The sequence below is a fragment of the Sesamum indicum genome, linkage group LG3 (assembly GCF_000512975.1).
Source record: "Sesamum indicum cultivar Zhongzhi No. 13 linkage group LG3, S_indicum_v1.0, whole genome shotgun sequence".
In the NCBI taxonomy this organism is placed as follows: Eukaryota; Viridiplantae; Streptophyta; class Magnoliopsida; order Lamiales; family Pedaliaceae; genus Sesamum; species Sesamum indicum.
Genome location: NC_026147.1, coordinates 698,665 through 720,897, shown reverse-complemented (window position 1 = coordinate 720,897; position 22,233 = coordinate 698,665). Strand labels below are relative to the sequence as shown.

Genomic DNA, 22,233 nt, shown 5'->3' with positions numbered 1-22,233 from the left:
ACACTCGGAATTGACATAAATGACTGCTAACTAATCGTCAAATTTTTGCTACAAGAAAATGAATTTTTTCTACATCTATTTGTTCGGGGGTTGGTTGAGAAAGTTTTCTTGATGACTTTTTTTTTTCTTCGGAAAATTCGATAGATAAAATCTGACACATACTATAATACGAGTTACATCCTGACACGAGTTATTCTTAAATCTTGAATCTTCGAGTTATTAGACGTTATCACTTAAAAAATTCTAATTCAAATAGAATTGGTCATATATGAATCAATCTAAATCAAATTTGATCGAACATAACAAATCACATAATGAATTTGACTGATTGTTTTTCTTAAATCGTACCCAATGATATGACAAGTGTGTTACAAGTCCTAGTTTCTAATATACATTGCCCACATTTGGCTTGACTTGATCTAGAGTTCAAATTTCCCATATTTTTCAGTACAACGCAATAGATATAATACACTTGTCGTATGATTGATTGATTTCCTTAAACTGTATAACTATCGGATAATAAGTGTATTACAATCCGCAATTCCCAATACACATTGCTCAAGTTTCGCTAACTTGATTGGGATTAAAATTTCCGATCTCAAAATCAAGAACATCACAACTATGTTTGGTTTTATGTTTTTAGCATTTCTCAAAACAAGATAAACATACTCAATGTTTGTTTTTATATTTTTACACCTTATCTGTGTGTTTTTTTTTATTTTTCAACTTTCTACATATAGTGTATATATATAATATAAAAGAGACATGATTTGACAATGAACTGATTTTTATCTCCAAAAAATATAACATTAAACATACAGTATTTATATATACACATATTTATATATAAAAAAGATATGATTTGACAATGAACAGCGATTTTTATCTCCCAAATCCCAACATCAAACCTACACCACTTATTTTAAAATATTTTAAATTATCTCAAAACACAAATCCAAACATATCATCTATTTTCAATACACAGTTATTTATCTCTATTTTTCTCTTTCTATCTCTAAAATATAAAACAAAACACTCAAACCACAAATTCAAACACTACGCACATTGCTTGTCAAGATCTCGTATTTTTTCAATACACTAGTCGTGTGATTGATTTTGAATATTTATTTTTTACCTCTTACACCCTCTTACTTAAATCCCATTTTCCCATCTCACCTACCAAACACACCATAGAGTTATCTTTTCCACACACACACACACAGAAAGAGGATTTTACATGAGAGAGAATCTGTGAGTCATTCAAATCAACTAATTATTCATGTGAAGAGAAAAGCCCTCTGCTTCTTCTGCTAACTGCAGTGAATATTTATGTTATCCTCTGAAAAGGGAAACGTACATCCATCAAACAGGTCCTTTCTTACTTATAGAAATGGATAAACATCAACAAACCTCACTATTTTTCCATACTTTCCCTTTTCAATTTCAAATTCAATTTGAGTTTTTGATGAAATTTGAAAATAATGAGTTATTTTGTGATCTATTTAAAAAATAATTGATGTAAATAGGCGTTGTATTTTGATCGTAAACTTATGAATAGTTTAAGCGGCTTATAAATCACAATACCTTATATTTCTAGTGAGATGTTTTCCGAAAATAAAATTATGAGACCCTCATAGAGCTCGAAAGCACAATACTTCATGCAAATTTTGAGTACTGATCGAGTCGCAAACCATATCAATAATAATTGAGAAGATAGAGTTAAACACAATATATTATTATTTTTTGTATTAAAAGGGTATTTTCAAAAATAATTTTAAATTTTTAATAAGTGAATTTATTTATTCATTTTTGGGGAATTTGAAAAAAAAAAACATAATATGAGCATTAAAAAACATAATATGAGGTCAAACTTATTGTTATAAATTACCCCTCTTTATTGATTTTTAATATTTCAAAGTATGGGCTACATTTATTATTAGGATAAATTACTACCACATTTTATAAAATTTAATTTAAGGTTAAATTCCATTTTATCTTTTGTATTTTTTAAAAATAGTTAAAAAATTTATCGTATTTTAAAAATGGGATAAAACTTCCTCTATGTTTTAATAAATTCAGCAAAAAATATTCTGTTCATTAAAAACTAACGGAAGGTGGGGTGCACGAGCCTAAAGTGCGTTTGAGCATGATTTTTTTGCGTGTTTTGATTATTATTTTTTTTGTTCTTAATTGATTAAAATATCCCTATATTATATCTAAAATTACCATGGTCGAATTGGTTTTTTTAATATTCTTTTTTCATTTTTTCTTTCTCTTAAAAATATAAATACTTTTGTTTTAAATATATAATACCAAAACAAAAGAAAAATTACATTACAAAGATTAATATACTAAATTTTTATTTTCAAATTTAGATATATACATGAATATAAATATTAAGATATTATAATAATTATAATTTATAAATTAATTTAAATAATTAATTTTAATTATTATTTAGGTTAAATATTTTATTAATTATATTATTTTTTATAAATAATATTTATATGTAAATTAGTATTATATGTATTTAAAATAAAAAAAATTGAATATATATATCAAACAAAATAAATTAATTAAACATCTAATAATTATTATAATTATCTAAAACTATTCTTAATTAATTAAATATATATCTAATGACTATAATTAACTTAATTAAAAAAATATTTTTTTTAAGAAAAAATTGAGGGCGATGTCATCATCGTCGTCAGATCGGGGGATGGAGGGGGTAGGGGTGGGAATGGGGGTAGGCGACGGGCGTGGGAGTAGGATTTTTTTTGTTAAATTTATATATATATAATTTATTTTTTGTAATTTTTTAATTATTTACATACAATATTAAATAATATATTGAATTCAACCCGTTCATTTTGTGCAAATTCAATAATTGAGATTAATTGATTAGATCCGACGATCATTATATAGTAAAAAAAAAAATCCAACAGTCATTAAAATAGCAAATAATATATAATAAAAAGAGCATAACGATCGTATAAAAAAATTAACACCGTTAAGTCAATTTAACGAGAGGAGAAAGTAAGCTACATTTAACAAAATAGAGGGGGGTTTTCGTCTAATTTTTAAAATTATAGGAGCTTTTAGCCGAGTTTTTAATACACACGAGGATTTTATGTTATTTAGCCCTAAATTTAATCATATACCTTTGTGAAATATAGGTATGGTCTCGGAATGTCTGATTAGTGTAATGTAGTGTTTGGGTAAATTTTTATTATTTTATAGAAAGTGTACTTATAATTACAACTACAATTTCAATATGTATACTTATAATTGTGCAATAAACATAAAATATTTATGTAATTAGACTTAATCTCAAAATACTAAGAAACATCAGACATAAAATGTTTAAATTCTCGAGTTCTTGTATGGATGAATTTGAAAATGAAATGGGAAGGAGACTATATTCCTACCATTGCTCGTGAACTCATGAAATATTCAATATTCACAAGAGCCCATAAATAAAATAAAATATGGCAAAAAAAGAAGGTTAAATATTATCTTATTTACTAAGCAAGTGATTAATGAGTGATGGTGATGGGTCATTTTCAAGCCATGAGATTTGATTTAACACTTAAACAACCATAATCACACAATTGAACATGAGATGAGAGATCTCCAAATCCAATTTTGTCTTTTCTTTTCTTTTGTTTTCTTGTAATTTTTATTAATTAATGCTCACCTTCATCTTCAAATTTGTAATGCTCACATGCATATTAAAATTCCCAACTAATAGTCAAGCAAAGAGACAAAACATATGAAGCTAAGGAAGATAGCATAGTCCAGTACCTACAATGAATAGAGCAACTAAAAGTAATGTTCAAAAGTTTTTAGCTCATATAAGTCCCCAGGAAAGAAAATACTAAGGCTAATTATCTGTCTAAAGTAGCCAATATTTTAAAAGATTGTAGAACTCGACAAATTACTGTACAATATTTGTCGGGCCTAGCGAACCCTAGAGATTCAGGTTGTCCTCCTTGGGGGGACTGGAAAACACCCATTTTGTGTTGGTTAAAAAAAGGGCACCTCTTGGGAGATCAGTAGGAGACCATCAGACTTAAGGCATGAGCTTCCCATTTTTTACGTCAAATGGGACATGCTTTATAAGAAGTCATTTACACACCCCTTATTAAGATGCATGTCCCAGGAACAAAGATGACACGTACTAAAAGATATCCATAGCGGATGCTGTGGAGCTCATGTAGGAACCTGGATTCCGGTCAACAAAGCTCTAAGGGCTGGTTATTTTTGGCCCACCATAAAATAAGGCGCTAAGGAACTAGAGGACAAATGTGAGCAATGCCAGAAAACTCCACTTCATACACCAATTGACGGAGCCTCTAACCACCTTGCTTTTTCCTTGCCCCTTCTCTCAGTGGCGTATGGATATAATAAGACCGTTTCTTTGGCTCTAGGATACAGAAAATTTCTATTGATAGCCATTGACTATTTTTTGGAATAGGTGGAAGTAGAGCCCCTTGCACGAATCCCGGAGGGGGAGGTCATGAAATTTATATGAAAAAGTATCATATGTTGCTTTGGGCTCCCTCCAGAAATAATTCAGACAACAGCCGACAATTCCAATGGCTTCAAATACAGGATTGGTGTAAGAGCCTACACATCAAGCAAAGTTTTACCTTGGTAGCTCACCCATAAGCCAACGGGCAAGCAGAAGTCACCAACCGCATACGAGTACAAGGAATCAAGAGAAGGTTAGAACGAGTTAGAGGGAATCGGGCAGAATTAATCAGCATCCTCTTAGCTTACCGAACCACCTTAAGAGGTTCAACGGGAAAAGCCCCTTTACCTAAGTATATGGGACAGAAGCCATCATCCCCGCTAAAATAGGGATGGTTTCTCACCTGGTCATACACTATTCGAAAAGTAACATAAAAACCTAGATCTTATCGAATAAATATTGGAGAAAACCTTCTTATCAATAACGGTATAAAGCATGATGATCGATTCTCACAATAAGAGAGTAAATCCCCAAAACTTCCAAATGGGGGATTTAGTTCTTCAGAAGGTGATACATCGAAACTAGTTGGCAAATTAGATCCCAACTAGGAGGGGTTGTACATGGTCACAGGAATACTAGGCTATAGGGGTTACCAGTTAGAAGACATGGAAGGACAATCCCTGCGATCATAAAATATACATAACCTCAAGAGATTTTACATCTAACCCAGGCAGGCATATCTCTCTTAAAAAATGACATGCCCCCTCAGGCAGGCATCCCTCTCTCATAAAGTAAGAAGCATCCCTCTCAAAAAATAAACCTTCCGCCAGGCAGACATCCCTAAGACCTGCCCCCCAGATAGGCATCCTTTCCAAAAAAATAAACCTCACCCCCCAGGCAGACGTTCTTCTAAAAAAGGTAAGTAATTCTCATAAAACCTTTTTAAAAAATTAAAAGATACTCTCATCTAATGCCCCATTATCTTACCAATATTACTTGAAAATAAGCCTGGTAAAGGAGAGGCATACTAAAAAAATCTTGTATCTAAACAAGCATGATCATTATACCCCAAGCCCTAGTTTCCGGAATAGGCATTCATCCAGAGTACCCTTGTGACCCTAACAATAGAGGTCCATCAAAGCCCAAGGAAGAGTGGTACTTCAGATGCACAAATATAGGTAACCCTATCTCATTCATCATAAAAAATTTCAAGTAAATTCTCTCTTCTTTTATCATTCCCTATGGAAAGAACATAAAATACATAAACATGACAGGACAAAGCTAGGTAGCTAGTCTCGCTCGCCAGTAACCCAAGAAAATATGCAGGCAGTAGGCTTTCAAGGCAAATATATGAAAGTAATAACCCAACAAAATATGCAGATGGCAATCCTTCAATATAAACATATTAAGGTAAAAATATAATGTACTGAAAGTCCGCTAGCTAGACCTGCAGGGGGTAGGCAAAGCCCCAATAATAAAAAAATAGAAAGAAATTGTCTCATCCCGACCCTTAGGGGAATAACAAAGAACGGAAAAATTATTTTCAAGGAGAAAGAAAGGAGTACAGACATTTTTGCCCCACAAAGGAGGTCTTCTCATTACTCTTGGTAGGCTCTTGCTCGGACAAGGGAGGGGTATCTCTAGTAACAGGCTCCTCAGAGGGGATTGGGGCGTTGTCAGTAATGGGGCTCTGAAGGTCCTCCCCCTAGGATCTCTGTCTCCATAACTTCAGGTGCACCGGTCGAAGGACAATCCCACACCTCTATTTCGATCGTCCGAAGTAGATAGTCTAGATCGTCATCTAAAAAATATTTTTCGATATTTCATGAATTGGTAAAAATCTTGTTTAGGGTGGACAAGAGACAATCATCTATTTTACATGAATTAGTTGGGGATCTAGGAAGCAGGAGCATGGGGATTAGTAAAAGGATTGGGAGTGCCATCCAGGACCACCTTGATGTTTAGAAAGTTGTCTCTTCGCCTATTGGAGGATACCTATAGGCCGCAAATTGCTCCCATCAGGCCAAAAAGCCATATCTTAGGACAACTATCCTTGCCATCTTCCCCTGAAACTCCTCAGATTTTTTGTACTCGGGGAGGCGGTTCTATTAATATGATTCTTAATACTGCTGGCTCTCAATGGAGTTGGGGAAGTCCAAGCGAGCCCACTTTGCTGCCTTCAATAACAGCTCTGATTGAATCTCCTTCATAGTTAATAACTCAATCTGCAGCTTTTTACCTTCCTTATCAGCCGCTGATACCTCCCACAGCCTAAGTCTTGGCCTCCTTTAACTTGGCATTTTCAGCCAGCAAATGCTCCACCATTTCCTCTAACCTCCTCCCCTGACCGTCCCTTGGGAGAAGAGGGGGTGCAGTCTGAGGATGGGATAGAAACTTTTGAAACACCACCACCGCCTTGAAAAATATGAAACAAAAAATTATAAATAGGAAAAGGGTCGACTTAAAAGTGAAAATAGCTCACCTTAGAAACACGGGAGGTTAACATCTTATCCAGATCTTCCTTAGGCAAAACAGAAAAGGAGCACTTATCTCCAGGAGTGGGCACCCACCCTAAAAATTTTAGAAAGCGGTAAACGGGGGAACTCCTGTAGAAAGATATCCTGAAGAGCTCCCCCTCCCCCTCTTGGAAGATCCCCCTAGGGTTGAAGAAACAGGATGTTTCCCTTTTAACTCATTGGAGGGGCCCTAGAAGAAGGAGTAGCTGTAGAACAACCCCCTAGGCTTCCTAAAGCATGATCCTTGAGCAACTTATCAAACATGATTTTCTCCATGAAGAGAAACAAGCAAAGGTTAACCAACATAATCCAAATACCTAAAATAAAATTCAGAAAAACAATATTGAATACTCGAAGGCTCCCCCAGAGGGGTGGTCCTAGGACTCGCTCTGAAATCATAAATGAGCCACTTGTCTATCAAGTCTCGACAATCATAAGTATGATCATTTAATTTTTCCAACAGAAAAGAAAAAGGTGGTGGTCCTATCCCTTATAGCAAAAGAAGCAGCATAGGAAAATCATAAATCCATCTAATGGGGAAGACCTACAGGGTAGGGGAAGAACATAGATAAAGCTATCTTTCTAGTTGTTAGGAGTACTGGGGGCAACCAGAAAATGCAACCCACGACGAGGACACTTGGCTTAGACCTCTTTAACTGAAAATATTGGAAAAAACTTTTTCCTGAATAGGGGCTCTAAAACCAAAGTAACATGGCAAAACTAGCCACTAGATAGAAGGCGTAGGTCCCATTGATTAAGAGGGACTTGAAAATGATGGTCGACATCCTCGTAGAAATGAGGGATAGGGAAAAGAACGCTTGCCCTCAGTTAGGCAGTGAAAAAACACAAATAATTGGGTGAGGGGAATCCGACTAACTATTGGGGGAAGGGATATAAATAGTATAATCTAAAAGAATCCCATACTCCAGTAGAAGGCAGACATCGACAAGCTTGAGGGAAGAGGGGGGCAAAGTCCCCCACAGCAGGGCCAGACATCCTCTCTTTCTCATCGCTCCTCACCCTTGGTTCCTTTTTTCCTCCTCTCCAAGGGACCATCCTCCTCGTTCTCCCTAACATCCTCATCCTCCTCCTCTGAGAAATCATCCAATAAGCGGTGAGGAGTAGTAGTGGCCTTCATTAGGCTCCACTTCGGGCCTTACCAAAGGCCTAAAAGCCAAGCCCGTCCCCCCAAAAGTGGCCTTAGAGGATCATCACCGATCACCCGTTCGCCCATAGACCTCACAAACTCATCCAAGGAAGCCATAAATAAAACTTAAAATCTAAAAGAAGAAGAAAACCCAAAAAGAAGATGAAAGAGTTAAGTAAAAGAAAGAAACTTACGAAAATAAGATGAAGAGTTGGCAAAAGGCAGAACCTCCAGAGCTAAAAACCTCTCTCAAAATCGGGGGAGGGGGGGGAATAAGTGGGAAAGATGCTGCTAAAGGAAGGAGATGAAGAGGATGGGGATGGTTAATTACGAGGTCAAGTGAGGGGAGATTACTAAGGATGTGGGAAAAGCGCAAAGGTGCTTAACATTCCCCCATTAGGATCAGGTGCTGGTGGACACTTGCATGCTCCCCAAAATAGGCTAGACCCTAGCCATCAAACCATATCTGACAGAACAGATCTTGAAATTCGAGGGGGATGTTCCCCAATTCCTTTAGGAGTAAGGATAACCCCGTCAAGAAGATCCTCCTTGGTAGAGGTAGAGGCATCCCTTTCACCAAAAGAAATTCTCTACTCGAAGGAGGATTGGGTGAGCATTATCCTCCTTAAAAGGGGGGGGGGGGAGACTGAATGATGTGGCCATAAACGAGCAACCCAATTTTTAGCCTATGTACCAGCCTAACAATAGACCTTGGAGGCCCAATGGGGCACCAGACTCTAAGGAGCTTTCCTCAAACTAAGGCCTAAATGAGACAAGGCCCAGGAAGAAAATTGCTGACCCGACGAGGACTCAAGAATCCCAACACTGTTCTATCCACCAGAAGGAACTTGTCCAGGTGATTAGAAATTATTCATTCAGGAAGTGATGAGGATGCCCATATGGTCGAAACCTCGGAAGAGAGGGACTCCTATTTAACTGGGATTCCTCAACCAAGGGTGGACTCTTTTGAACCTCTCCAACCAACACTAGGATGAGGAGGAGACTTATTTGTTAGCAACAGCCTCCCAGACTCCCTGGGGAGCAAGACTCTTCCTCGGCCGGGGACTGCGAGTATAAAAGTAGGTTTAGCGCCCTCAAGTGGGGGTCATTTTTTTTCAAGCATACACAAACAATTTCTGCCATACACACTCGTTTCACTCACTCTTTCAACATAACCTACTATCTTATTTTTGTGCTTTCTCTTTTAACATTATTCTTCCAATATTATATGCAGACTTGTGTATTGGAGCGATAACATTTTTTTACAGGTTCTCATTTTTAGGCTTGCAAAGAACTCATCCTACCAAGAAGCTCAAGTCCACAGACTATTCTATCCGTATGCTTTTTGCATGCATTAGATTGAATTTGCTATTTTTAATTATTTTTGTATTTTTATATTAATTTATTATATACATATAATGTAAATATATTTATGCAATTTATTTTACTTAAGAAAAAAATTAATGTAGTTTATATATAAAATAAAAAATATAAATCCAATCTAATTTAATAAGCACAATATTAAAAGAGAAAGCCTTTTTGTCTCCTCCCTACTCCAGCCCACTAGCCTATATCAATGGATTACTATTATATCCCTCTCCAACTATTATTTTCCTCTCAGGTCATGTTTACCTTGGTTGATATTAGGGATATCCGTAGGTAGAGTGAGACTCAATCTAAATTCATAGACTAATTTAAAATTTTATTTTCAGATCCAATAAATATTATTAGACCCAAATCTAGATCCAAACTTATTAAAAAATAAAAATTAGGTTTGAGTTGGATCTCTATGTATCAGTACTCATGGGTTTATCGATTCAATTTGAACCCAAAAAAATTTTAGACTCATAAAATTATTTATTGTGTAATTCTTTAACCAAGTATATTTTTTTATCAATAAATAATTGGATATCTAGTTATTTAAATATATTGAATATGATAGCAATATTTTCCAGACATCTTGATAGGCAATAATATTTGGTTGAAGCAATAAAATTGAAGATTAATGTTCTATAATATTAATCCGATTGTCACTAAATATGTAGTTTAATATTTTTATTAAATTATTTTTTAAACGATATGATAAATGATATATATTTTTTTTAAAAAAAGTCTATCGAGAAAGAGTTATTATGGATTAGGTCCCAATAATCCTAAATTTAGTGATAAATTATGGATAAAAATAAAAATAAAAAAGAAAGATTAAAAATATATTATAAAATCTAATGCATATTGCTCATGGTAATTTTGATCATAATTATCTTATCTTAAATAAAAATATCGAATATTATTCAATAAATAAGAAGAAGGAAAAAAAGAATCGAAAAATGGGACTAGGCCCTATCTGGACCCAAAAAATCAATCTAAAACAATGGCATTTGGTGTTAAGGGGTTTGAGGATTATTCAATAGAATGGAATTCTTTCGGGGTGATTTGAATAAGATAAGACTCTACCCATTGCCGATACCAACCCAACTCGATATGACTTGATGGGTTGTGGTAGTAGTGAATACAATCTTCATCTTCTTCCATACCTCAGATGCTATGTTTCAATTTTCGATTCTAGTATTGAGCGAAAGGTTACACCTAGAGGTAGTGTCCATATCTCAAGTATGAGAAAGTTATGACAAAAGGCTCATTTCTTGTTCAACCATTCACCATTTAAGAAGCTAACAAAATTTTTATATTTTGTTAAACTCAGTCTGAAATGAGGATATGCAATTGTGATAATTCATCAAATTGATCCAGTTGTATGCCACATCATCCGTATTTCATGCAAACAGGAATAGAACCTACCACATTTAGTAGAAAAATCGTTTATCCAGTTGTATGCCAAATCGTCCTTATTAAAGTGTAATTAATATTCTTTGAGGCCTTGTTTACTAAGGTCCGTTCGGCTCGATTTGAATCCCACGCATGTAGGTGGGATTCTTATTTGAACGGTCCAATGATTGTGGCAAATTAAAATATTCAAATAAGCAAATGAATGCTTACATAACGTGGGACAAGACGTTTTGTCTTATTTCTAGCAAATAAGTAAAATTACTTTATTATCCTTATGAGCAGATGTGCTTATTAATATAGGTTCCATTCATCGCTGTACTATTATAAAAGAAAATTCATTGATCGTACCAGTTTTCTATTGTCTCATTTTACCTTTTCATTCATTTTATTCTTTCAAAAAATTACTCATAAATATTTTTTTAATTATTTTATAATTATATTTTTTTTTCCTCTCAACCCACTACTCGATTTTTCTCTCCCATGTTTTTTGCCCTCATAAACTTTCATAATTCTAATAAACAGCTTAACAAAATTCCTACCAATGCAAACGGCAATCCATATTCCATCCCAATACCAACTGATAAACCAGGCCGGAAAGTATTTAGCTACCATAGAACGATTAGATAAATCCGGAAAACATACACTATGTTTGGATTCATGTTTTTTTATTTTTTGAAATAAGATAAAACACACCCAATATTTATTTTTATATTTTAACACCCTATCTGTGTGTCTTTTTTATTTTTCAACTTTCTATATATGTTATATATAAACTTATATATATAATATAAAACAGACATGATTTAACAATAAACAGTAATTTTTATTTTTCAAAAATACAATATTAAACATATGATATTTATATATAAAAAATATGATTTGACAATGAACAGTAACTTTTTTCTCCTAAATCCCAATATTAAACCTACACCACTTATTTTAAAATAGTTTAAATTCCTTCAAAACACAAATCCAAACATACCATCTATTTTCAACACACACTTACTTATCTCTATTTTGCTTTCTGTATCTCCACAATACAAAACAAAACACTTTTAAAAACACAAATCCAAACATTATGTTACGATAATCTTTTTGAGTATCTTTCATTATTTAACTACACTTTTTACAAATCACATAAGAAAACAAAACGGGCGCATATCATCGTCGTTTTGATATGACAACATTGTATAACATACAAGTGAAATAAAAGATCCAACATGGGGAAGACAAAGTACCAAAAGATGAATATGATCGAAAGAGTCTGAACTGCAGTTTCATCGAGAGAATTGCTAGTAAATAAAACTGGGAATAATGCATTTAAGAAAACTTGTTCTCACTACATATAAAAGTTTGTTCTCAATTCTTGCAGTTACATTATTACTCTCCTTCATATTCCCATTATTCTGCTCCCCACTAACCCTCTCAAACATGGGATCAACATAGAAGCATATAACGAAGAAATTGCAGCAACGATGGGAGACGAGATACGGCAACCAGCAAACTGGGTATCCGCCTTATAACCGGGACTTTGCCGGATCTGTCATTAAACTCTATATGAACAGAAATAATGTACATCAGCATACAATCACTGGCTTGAATGGAGTGCAGAATAGAGTTATAGAATCTCACCAGAGGAGCACCCTTTGCGGCTCGTTCGGCCAAATACGAGCAGGGCTTGAAGAATCCTCCGTAAGACTTTGACCACTCTTCCAGTCGTGCACAAATGTATTTCGATCCCAGAGTGTCGGCCCAGAAAATGATACCTCCCCTGGTTAATGTGTTAAAAGATTACGTAAATATGGTTCTGTGTTTGAGGAGTTGTTTCCCCAAATGATACAGTGAACGAACCTGTAAGGAGGAAACCCCATTCCCATGACAGCTGATATGTCGAGATCAGCAGCTTTTACGGCAATGCCCTCAGCAAGTACTCGGCATGCCTCGTTCACAACTGGAAAGAATATCATCTCCACGATATCCTTATTTGACATTTTCGTTAACTGAACACAAGCTCATCCACAACAAAATTAGATGACTATAAACACACACACACGCACGTGCACGACTTAATTCATGATGTAAGATGTGGGGGTAACCTTAGGGTCGATGGTAACACCGGAAAGCTCTCTGGCCTTCTCAATGTATCTTTTTATTTCCGGATCAGGGCTCGCCTTGCGCTTCTCGTCGTAGACATAGAACCCCTTGCGAGTAGTTTCGCCTAAAGCAAGTTGATTTTTGGAATAGACAGCATTTTTGCTCGTTAAAACTTGAAATGAAATAACTTTAGCTGGAAATAAGTTTTTATATTAGAAGAGAGATTTACCTGCTCTCTTGTCCTCTTGCATGAGCGGTATCAGCATCGACTTGTAAGTTCTTTCTGGGAAATTCAGAACAAATTGTCCCCCAGTAGCAATTGCAACACCAAAACCAACAAGGTCGCACAATCTAATAACATGTAATGAAACAATCAATCATGATGCTTAAAATTCAATTATTTACGTATTAAAAGCCACAAAGGTGATTTGGAGTGCTCTAGGTCTGTTTGTACATTAGAAGTCTACCTGAATGGACCCATAGGCATCCCGAAATTGGTAATCGCACGATCAATCTGATAAACATCTGTACCACGTTCGACGAGCAGAAGAGCAGCTTGAGTGTAAGGGAAGAACATTCTGTTGACGGCAAAGCCCGTGCAATTTCCAACTACAACAGGCGTCTTCTTTATTTTCTTCCCAACATCCAATAAGTCTACAATTACTTGAGGAGAAGTCTTCTGAGTGCGGACAATTTCTAAAAGCGGCATCACGTGAGCCGGACTGCAATAGTTATAAAACAAGATTTACATCCCATGATATATGCAAGGGCGGAAACTTGAAGATCCCTTCAACTTTTTACCTGAAAAAATGTGCTCCAATAATACGATCCTGAGACCTCGTTTTCTCTCCAATCAAATTGAGGTCAATAGTAGAAGTGTTACTACCAAGAATGCAGTGTGGAGGACAGAATTTCTCAAGATCCGAGAATATTTGCTGCTTCAAGGATACATTCTCAATCACCGCCTACTCACAAGTCAGGAACGAGTATCAATGAAGAGTTCACCTAAAAACAGCAGAGATTCGGGACAGATACAAATTGATATATACTTCAATGTACCTCAATAACCATGTCTACATCTCTAAAGCTTTCATAATCGAGAACACCTTTGAGCAAAGAAAGAGTCTTTTCGAACTTCTCTTGGCTCATTTGCCCTTTCTTGACACGGCTTTGCAGATTTCCTGATAGACATAAATACAAGTCAAAATGGAGATATACAGATACTTAATTAGCATGGTTGGTAATGTCAAGACAAGAAATTGGCCAGCAGACTCACCTTTTACTCTACCAATCCCAGCTTGCAAGAACTTATCATTGACTTCTTTCAGGATAACTTGGTAATTTGAAAGAATCAATGCCGTTGCTATTCCAGAGCCCATAAGCCCTCCACCAAGTATAGCAACCTTCTTGATGCTCCTTGGTTTCAACCCTAGATCAGTGACACCTGGTACCTGTTCACAAGTAGAGAGAAAGGCCCCAGTAAATTCATAGCTTCAGGTCGAAAACAATAAGCGATCAGAGGATCAAAGAAGATATTTTGGGAAGATTTACAAAGAGACAATCATTCACCAACAACATACTTGCATCGTCCAAAATTCCTACTCTACTAATGTTAATCTGAAAGGATCACTTTAAGTGATGAAACTCAAAAAGTAACTAGCATAAATTCATAATCACATATTAACCAGTTCTGGAAGCTTAAAAGAAAGTAATGTAGAAAAAAACGCGGGTCTATATCCAGAATTATAATCCCAATATCTCGTCATGCTAGACATGGAACATACAGAGCATGCAGATACCAGCTTGTGATCTGAACTCTATAAATGATACACTAACCCTTATGAACATCATCAAAAGGCTTGCAATCATATAAAAAACAGTTCAGACAAGGAGTGAGAGCTGGAAATTGTTCTTAATTTAATAATAGAACATTTATTTCATGGTTATAGTTTAGATCCTTCTAAATGCATTGAAATTGATGCTGAAAAAGAATGGAACTTCTCTCAACCTTTGTGGTGCCACGCTGGGCGAAGAAAATATGAACCAAGCTCTTGCAAGTATCTGATTCCAGGAGGGCTTGAAATGCTTCAGCTTCCTGATAAAAGTAGATATTCACATATCTTAGAAAGATTCTAGCAACACGAGTTCAAGAGTATAGCATCGGAACAGAAGATACCTTCCAGAGACCAGCACGAGCACCAGAAACAATACCCTCCTCGATAACATCAATGCAAACTAATGGATGCTTGAGGTTTGGAGCCCGTTTGCGGGTCTGAGCTCGAGCAAATTTTAGTATTTCCCTTGCTTCGCCTAGAGGTTCTAACTTGTCAGTTTTGTAAAAAGTGATAACCCAAGGTCTTCTCCGCTCCAAAATATCAAGAGCCCATTGACGAGCAGTATTCACCAATTCATTTGGTGAAGCAAGAGCATCCACAAGGCCTAAATTTAAGGCCTCCTCCCCTTTCACAGGCTTTGATGTCTATGCAAGAAAGAGAAACACAAAATATAAATAGATCGTAGATGCGAAACAGAAAAAGGTCAAGCTTGCAAATTGGAAATACTAGACCAGTTCATACACAAATTCGAAGCTTACCAGCATCATTTCAAGGGCCTTAGCTATACCTACGAGGCGTGGAAGTGCCTGTGTTCCTGAAACAAATAACAACTGTAACATTCTACTAAAAACTGCTCCAGTAAGCTTTAGCTACAACTCACAAATTGTAGAAAGTCAAAATGACAACACCAGACATCAACTAAACTTGGCTACTCATTGGCCCACTGTACCCCACAAGAGCTCTTCTTTAATTGTTGCGTTTATTGGAAATTGAAAGTTGTATTCAGCAGATTTTATCAAGTTAGTGAGTTATAGCATACCTCCAAATCCAGGAATTATCCCAAGCTGCAGCTCAGGTAATCCTAATTGAGCAGTGGGGGTAGATATACGTGCATGACAGGCCTGAATCAAGAAATAAAAGTCATCTCACGAATAAGAAAAGTGTTTCAACGGAAACAGATGGTAGAACTTACCATTGCAACCTCTAATCCTCCACCCAGGGCAAGACCATCAACGGCAGCCACAAAGGGCTTTTTTGCAGCTGAAAACAACGTATCCCGTGAATTGAACAAAAATGATGATTAACACAAAACCAAAATAAGAAAAGACCCTGTTTGATGGAAAACATTTCCAGACTTTGAAAGGAGAAGAAAATCTCAACAACATACCTGCCACAACATCATTGAGAATCTCCACAGATACAAAACCAGGCTTTGGAGCTTGGACTGTGATCAAACAGGGCACTAGCTCAGACATAATTCTTAAGCAACAAATTGAGAAAATGACTCAAACAGTACAACGTACCACTTTTGTCTTGAATTTTCCCAAATGCACTAATATCAAAACCACCAGAAAACTTTCCTTGTGCACCTGCTCAACATGAAAAGCAAACCCCTCATACATCACCCATCCCAAGTGTTCAATGAGGCAATGCCTAAATAGTTTATTTCTGTTTACCTGTGATAACAACTGCCTTCACATCATCTCTTCTCAATGCCTGCTCACAGGTTTCTTTTAAGCTGTTCAACACTGAATACAGAACAAATCAAAGGCGTAAGTGTTTGCTCGAAAGGCTCAGATCAATCATCCATCAATTTACCTCACAGAGCCTAAGTTACTTCACAACTAAATTGTCAACATCAATTATCAAGCATGCCTTTGTCTTGAAGAAATTTTTCGCGACCATCAACTTTATTACACTAGTAACACTTCAACCGATTCCTCTTACAGCTAAAACATCCAAAGCATAAACTTTGGCAAACATGTAAAACATACAAGGCGAGCAACGCACTTCTGTAGTAACAATCCACCATACTAACTTCTCCCATGAAAATGCAAACTTGAACCTAAAATTCTTAACCCTAATCATTTCAATAAATTCAAAAAGCAGCTCTTAAACTCCAATCAAGGCATTTGATACCCAAAGCATTAAACAATCTAAAAACACTCTCCAGCTACCTTAAACAAAAACTGGAAAAAGAAAATTACCAAACTTCTTTCTTTCTTTCTGTTTTTTCTGTTTTTTTTTTTTTTTGAGCCCCAAAAGCTAAAGTTTCACACACAAGGTAAAACTTATAAACCCATGATCAATCATAATTAGATCTCCACAATGAAATACATATTCCTTCTGATCCACAAACAAATATTTTTAATAAAAAAAAGAAACAAACATGAATTAACATTACTCACAGAGATGATAAGTAGCAGCACAATTCAGAAAGAACCCATCAAAGAAGAACCAAAATCAAGACTCATAAGACAAAAAAGATCTGAATTTTTCAAAAACAATTCAAACTTTAGAATCAGATTACCATCAAATGAAAGAGAATTGACAGGCGGGTTGATGATGGTGATGATGGCAACCCCATCAGCTCCCACATCAAGAGTCGTCCTTCCCTTTGCGCTGTTCATTTCCCCCCTTTTTTTTTGTTTCCCACTGCTTTCTCCAACACTCTGCTAAAATTACTGATTTTTACTTTCAAGAGAAAAGGGATCTTTCTGGAAAGATGAACGTTGTGGATATTTATTGTGACAAGAATGCAAGGAAGATAGAGGTGTCGTGCCCGGGAGTGTGAACAGTGACGTTGGGGTGCGGTTTGGATTGTTAATCAAGATATAGATAACCTTGTTATATATATATATGCTGTATGTATACATAAATACACCTACTGATTGGTATGTGTGTGTGTATTTGTAATGTTATCCTGATAAACGATAATTATTATTGCCGCTGTGTCTTCTTTCTGCATTGTTCACGGTCGAGGGAAGAAATTGAACACCACGAAATTGCAATTATAAAAAAAATTGAATTTTGAAATTCACATGTTTTGTATTTTCATCTTAAAGCTCTAAATTATTTCTTAAATTAGGGTGTGTGGCACATTCAAATATTAATTTAAAATATAAGTAATATAATTTTTACTTTTTTTAAAATATACATTTTAATTAAATAAATAAAAATATTGAAAAGATAGAAATTGTGAGTATTTAGATAAAGTAGGGAAACAAAAAGAAACGTGAAAATTTCGAGGGAGAGAGATAATTGGGAGTTGAGAAAAGGAAAAAAATAAGGATAAATTGCATAACACCCCCTATATTTTAGTAAAATAGCATGAAATTTTTATATATTAATTTTATAAGCAACAAACCTCTGTATTATTTAAAATACGGTAAAAAAGCCTCTCCCATACAGAAACTATATAGTGTTTGACATTCTCAAATTGCGCATGTGGGCTTCATTTTTTTACCTTTTTGAGAGTTACTCTATGTATGCAAATACCATTTTTACCCCATTTTGATCCTTTATGTATATTTTAATAGATTATATATTATTAATTATTATTTAATCTAAATATATTTTAATAAATTATGTTTATTTATGAAATATATAAATCAAATTCCAAAACACCTGGAAAATATAAAAATTTGAAAATTGTAAATTTAAATTTAAAGTTCATAATACAAAAATATAATATACTTAATTTTATATAATTTATATATTTTTATTTAAATTAATTATGTACTAATATATAATTATATATTTTAATTATTTTATTTCTATTTTATTTTTAAAAAAATAAAATGATTTTTTTTTCCCTCTGCCTCCCCTCACCTCCTGCCGCCATTGATGGCGGTCACCATTCCCATCACCTTCGATCTGGGCAACAGCGGTGGCCTAGACAAGTGTTCGACGGCCATCACCCAATCAATTAAAGTGTTCAAATTTAATTAAGGTAAAATCAATAGGCCAAAATTCACAAAATCACAAATAACAAAATATCACTTACAGCCTAGTTGAGGCCTACTAGCCAAATTGAGCTGGTCCGCCAACTAATTGCGCTCAGAGACATGTTAGCAAGTGATAAGCATACCATGTGGAGTTTCTGGATTAGGTCACACCGACCTCTAACTAGGACATAGATATATATATTTGGATCAATGATATCCCACGTAAATAGCTTACTAAGAGTTTGTCGATATTCATATCATAATCTACTAATTCTCCAATTGTCTCATCCCGTTCCTATAATGGAGATATAATTATTTATTGGTTGTTAAAGACGAACTCATTATGCTGGTTAATTGTTAACTTCTTTTTAAGGTTAGGCAGTACGAGATAGTTTTTATCTGTAGTATTTGTCGTATATTTGTTACACTATTTTATTATTTTAATTTTAATATGAACTAGTTAAAGCATTAGAAAAAATTATTTGTTTAGTCCTTGAAATTTGCTTGCTATTAATTTTAGTTTTTTAAATTTACTCATTTTAATTTTAATCCGGTAACTTTCAAAATTGCTTAATTTTAGTTCTTTGACTCAATTTCGGACAATTTTACCTCTACGCAACTTTTCAAGAGCAATTTTAATCCATATATATTCATTAATTTTGCATTTCGTAACTAATGCTCGCCTAAAATGGTGTAAGAGTTCAGATTTATTGAAAAAATATTTATTTATATTACACTTAAAGTATAATCATCGACTATTAGCCTTTTATCATCAAAACTAATAGATAAAGGACTAAATCTAATATTGTTAAAGATAAAAAATCAAAATAAATTCAAACCAAAGTCATAAGATCAATTTTTTTCCTAATATAAAATTCAAATATAATTGTCCAATCTAATAAAAAAAATAATTTAATAGTAATTTAGTATGACAAATAATAAATATACGTCGGGAGCAATATAAATACATATAATTAATTCAAGCGGTACGTAAATGTTACATTTTATAAAGAAATGAATTTTTTTTCCTATTTTCTAAATACAAAAAAAATTTAGTCGAATTTTTAAAATATCGAGAAGTTTACATAATTTAAATTTTTATTAATATAGGGGGTGAATGCAATTTCTCATAATGGAAGGGGTAAAATGTATTTAACCCTATTTTCTATCTCCTGTATTAGTAGCCCTGGACTATTACAACCAACCTGAAGGATCCATAGTACTTTGCTCATTAATTATTTATGACATTAATTAATTAATTTCATATACCAAAGAGAGTGATATCCACGCGTCCCGAGCGCGTCGCAATTTCCTCTTTGATGTACGGTCACTGATACGTAGGCTTTTTCAATTTATACGGTTTTGTGTTTTGGAGAGCTGCGGACGGTGTTTATGGACCGGTTGTGATTTCCAACGAATTACCATCTGTTTAATACCAAGCGTATTGACGTGTCGTTATATGATTCAAGACGAAAGTTCCCGTTAAGCGGGGGGGCACATGCAAGTGTATTTTAACAATTCTTGGGATAATCTTTTGAATTAATTTTGGAGGTTAGAAGTATGGGAGAAGGTGATATTTCCTATGCGCACGCTTTTCAAGGCTATCTATCATTCCACGTTTACAAATTATATATTAATTATTTTTGGGTAAATTATAATTATTTTTTTAGAATTTAATATAATTAAGAATATCTTTTATTATTTATATTTAATAAAATTATATTATTTTCGAGGTTTGAAATTGTCGATTTGGAGTCAGTTGCACTTTTTTTTTTAAAAAAGAATAAACAAATCGAATGAGATCGATAGAAAAATTATAAAAAAATTATCCATTTAATCCTCAAAAAAATTTAAAAATATTTAAAAAAATAAGTAAGCTCATAATTTATAGTCCATACTCCATAAACTTCGATCAATTTACTACAAAAAAATGTATGCAAATTTATGAAGACTAACAAATTTGACTAATTAATGGACGATCGTTAAAACTAAGTTGATATTCGAATTTTTAAATAATAAGAGAGTATTTATAATTATGTTAAATTTTAGTAAAACTTATTGTAATTTACCATAATTTGTACTATACGTATATTTCTCTAAAAGAACTAATAAAGACATTACATTGGGAAATTAAATGTGCTATTTATTATTGGCAACTAATTTATAGTCTGGCTTTGTTTAGGGTGTGTACAGTTTGGTAAACAGATTGAATCGTACCAATATCGAAAGTTTGGTTGGATATTTGGTAATTAATTTTGATAAAATTTCGATATTCAATATGATATGATTTGGTATTTAGTAATTAATTTTGAAAAAAAATTGGTTTGATATTTGATAATTAATTTTGAAAAAATTCGATATTCAGTATGATATGATTTGGTATTTGGTAATTAATTTTGAAAAAATTCGATATTCAGTATGATATAGGTAATTAGTGTTGGTATACATCACTAGGGGTGGCAGATTCGCAAGCCAGCTCGATTTTGAACTCGACTCGAGCTCGCAAAATTCAAGCTCTAGCTCAATTGTGCCTGTTCATGAGCTCGCGAGCTCTTTTTATTTTTTTTTATTTTTTATATATATTTTTATTTTTGAATTTTTTATATATTAAATTTTATATTTTATATTTGATCAATTTTATAATCAAAATTGACCATATATTATAATTATTAATCAATATCATATATTTTATTTTGAATAAAAATAAATTATGGTATTTTTTTTATACATTTAATTTTATACAAAAATAAATTTAATCAGCAACTTAGTAAATTATAATATTTTTTGTAATTAAAATTATTATTTAATATGACATATATAAACTTTATATTATATTTTTAATATATATTTGTAGTACGTTATAATTTTTTTAAATTGACAAGTAATTCACTTATGATTTTTTTATACTATTTTGGAGTTTTATATTATTATCAGGACACATACTATGCATTATGCAATCTATTTATTATTTATAGATTTATGTCAAAATTTAGTGATTCATATGAATTAATCTAAAAATAATGATAATGATAATAATAGTGATGGTTGAACAATTTTAATTATTTTAATTATTATTTTATTATATATAATGAGATCAAAAAATTTAATTAATAATTACGATATCTTAAAATCTGGAGACTGGATGTACACCAAATTTATATATATATAAGACCGTGTCCATTAGATCATATCAGACGGTTTGATTTAAAATCACATGGCCTGATTCTACGATATATCGACTTGAATGATTATTCTTATGTTCCGAGTACTATATCTTGACATCCGTATAACTAATAACTCTAAAACTTTATCAAGTGTATTTTTCTGTAAGTTTGGTCATATCTAACGGTCTGATCTGAATTTTGATGGTCCAATTAACCATGTTGTTCAACAATGTAAGATGATAGTTACATCAATGTAATATTAACATTTA

At 33.6% G+C, this 22,233-nt stretch overlaps 1 protein-coding gene across 1 annotated transcript; it reads right to left on the bottom strand.

Moving 5' to 3' along the window:
- On the bottom strand, positions 12,150–17,687 carry LOC105156885 (glyoxysomal fatty acid beta-oxidation multifunctional protein MFP-a). Its single transcript, XM_011073135.2, has 18 exons — positions 17,384–17,687; positions 16,530–16,601; positions 16,377–16,442; positions 16,241–16,297; positions 16,046–16,113; positions 15,893–15,974; positions 15,612–15,667; positions 15,195–15,497; positions 15,027–15,113; positions 14,295–14,469; positions 14,078–14,199; positions 13,820–13,983; positions 13,486–13,740; positions 13,248–13,369; positions 13,021–13,142; positions 12,776–12,924; positions 12,557–12,695; positions 12,150–12,477 (listed from the first exon to the last, which is right to left on the bottom strand). The coding sequence occupies exons 1-18, from the start codon at positions 17,481–17,483 to the stop codon at positions 12,442–12,444; spliced, it is 2,175 nt and encodes a 724-aa protein (XP_011071437.1). The 5' UTR covers positions 17,484–17,687; the 3' UTR covers positions 12,150–12,441.

What these genes read in the sequence shown, in the direction of transcription:
- LOC105156885 (XM_011073135.2), bottom strand. Translation starts at nt 17,483, where the DNA reads ATGAACAGCGCAAAGGGAAGGACGACTCTTGATGTGGGAGCTGATGGG. An exon ending in GAAGGCAGTTGTTATCACAG is followed by an intron (nt 16,443 to 16,529) that starts GTAAACAGAAAT and finishes CATGTTGAGCAG; the next exon opens with GTGCACAAGGAAAGTTTTCT. An exon ending in GATAATTCCTGGATTTGGAG is followed by an intron (nt 15,668 to 15,892) that starts GTATGCTATAAC and finishes TATTTGTTTCAG; the next exon opens with GAACACAGGCACTTCCACGC.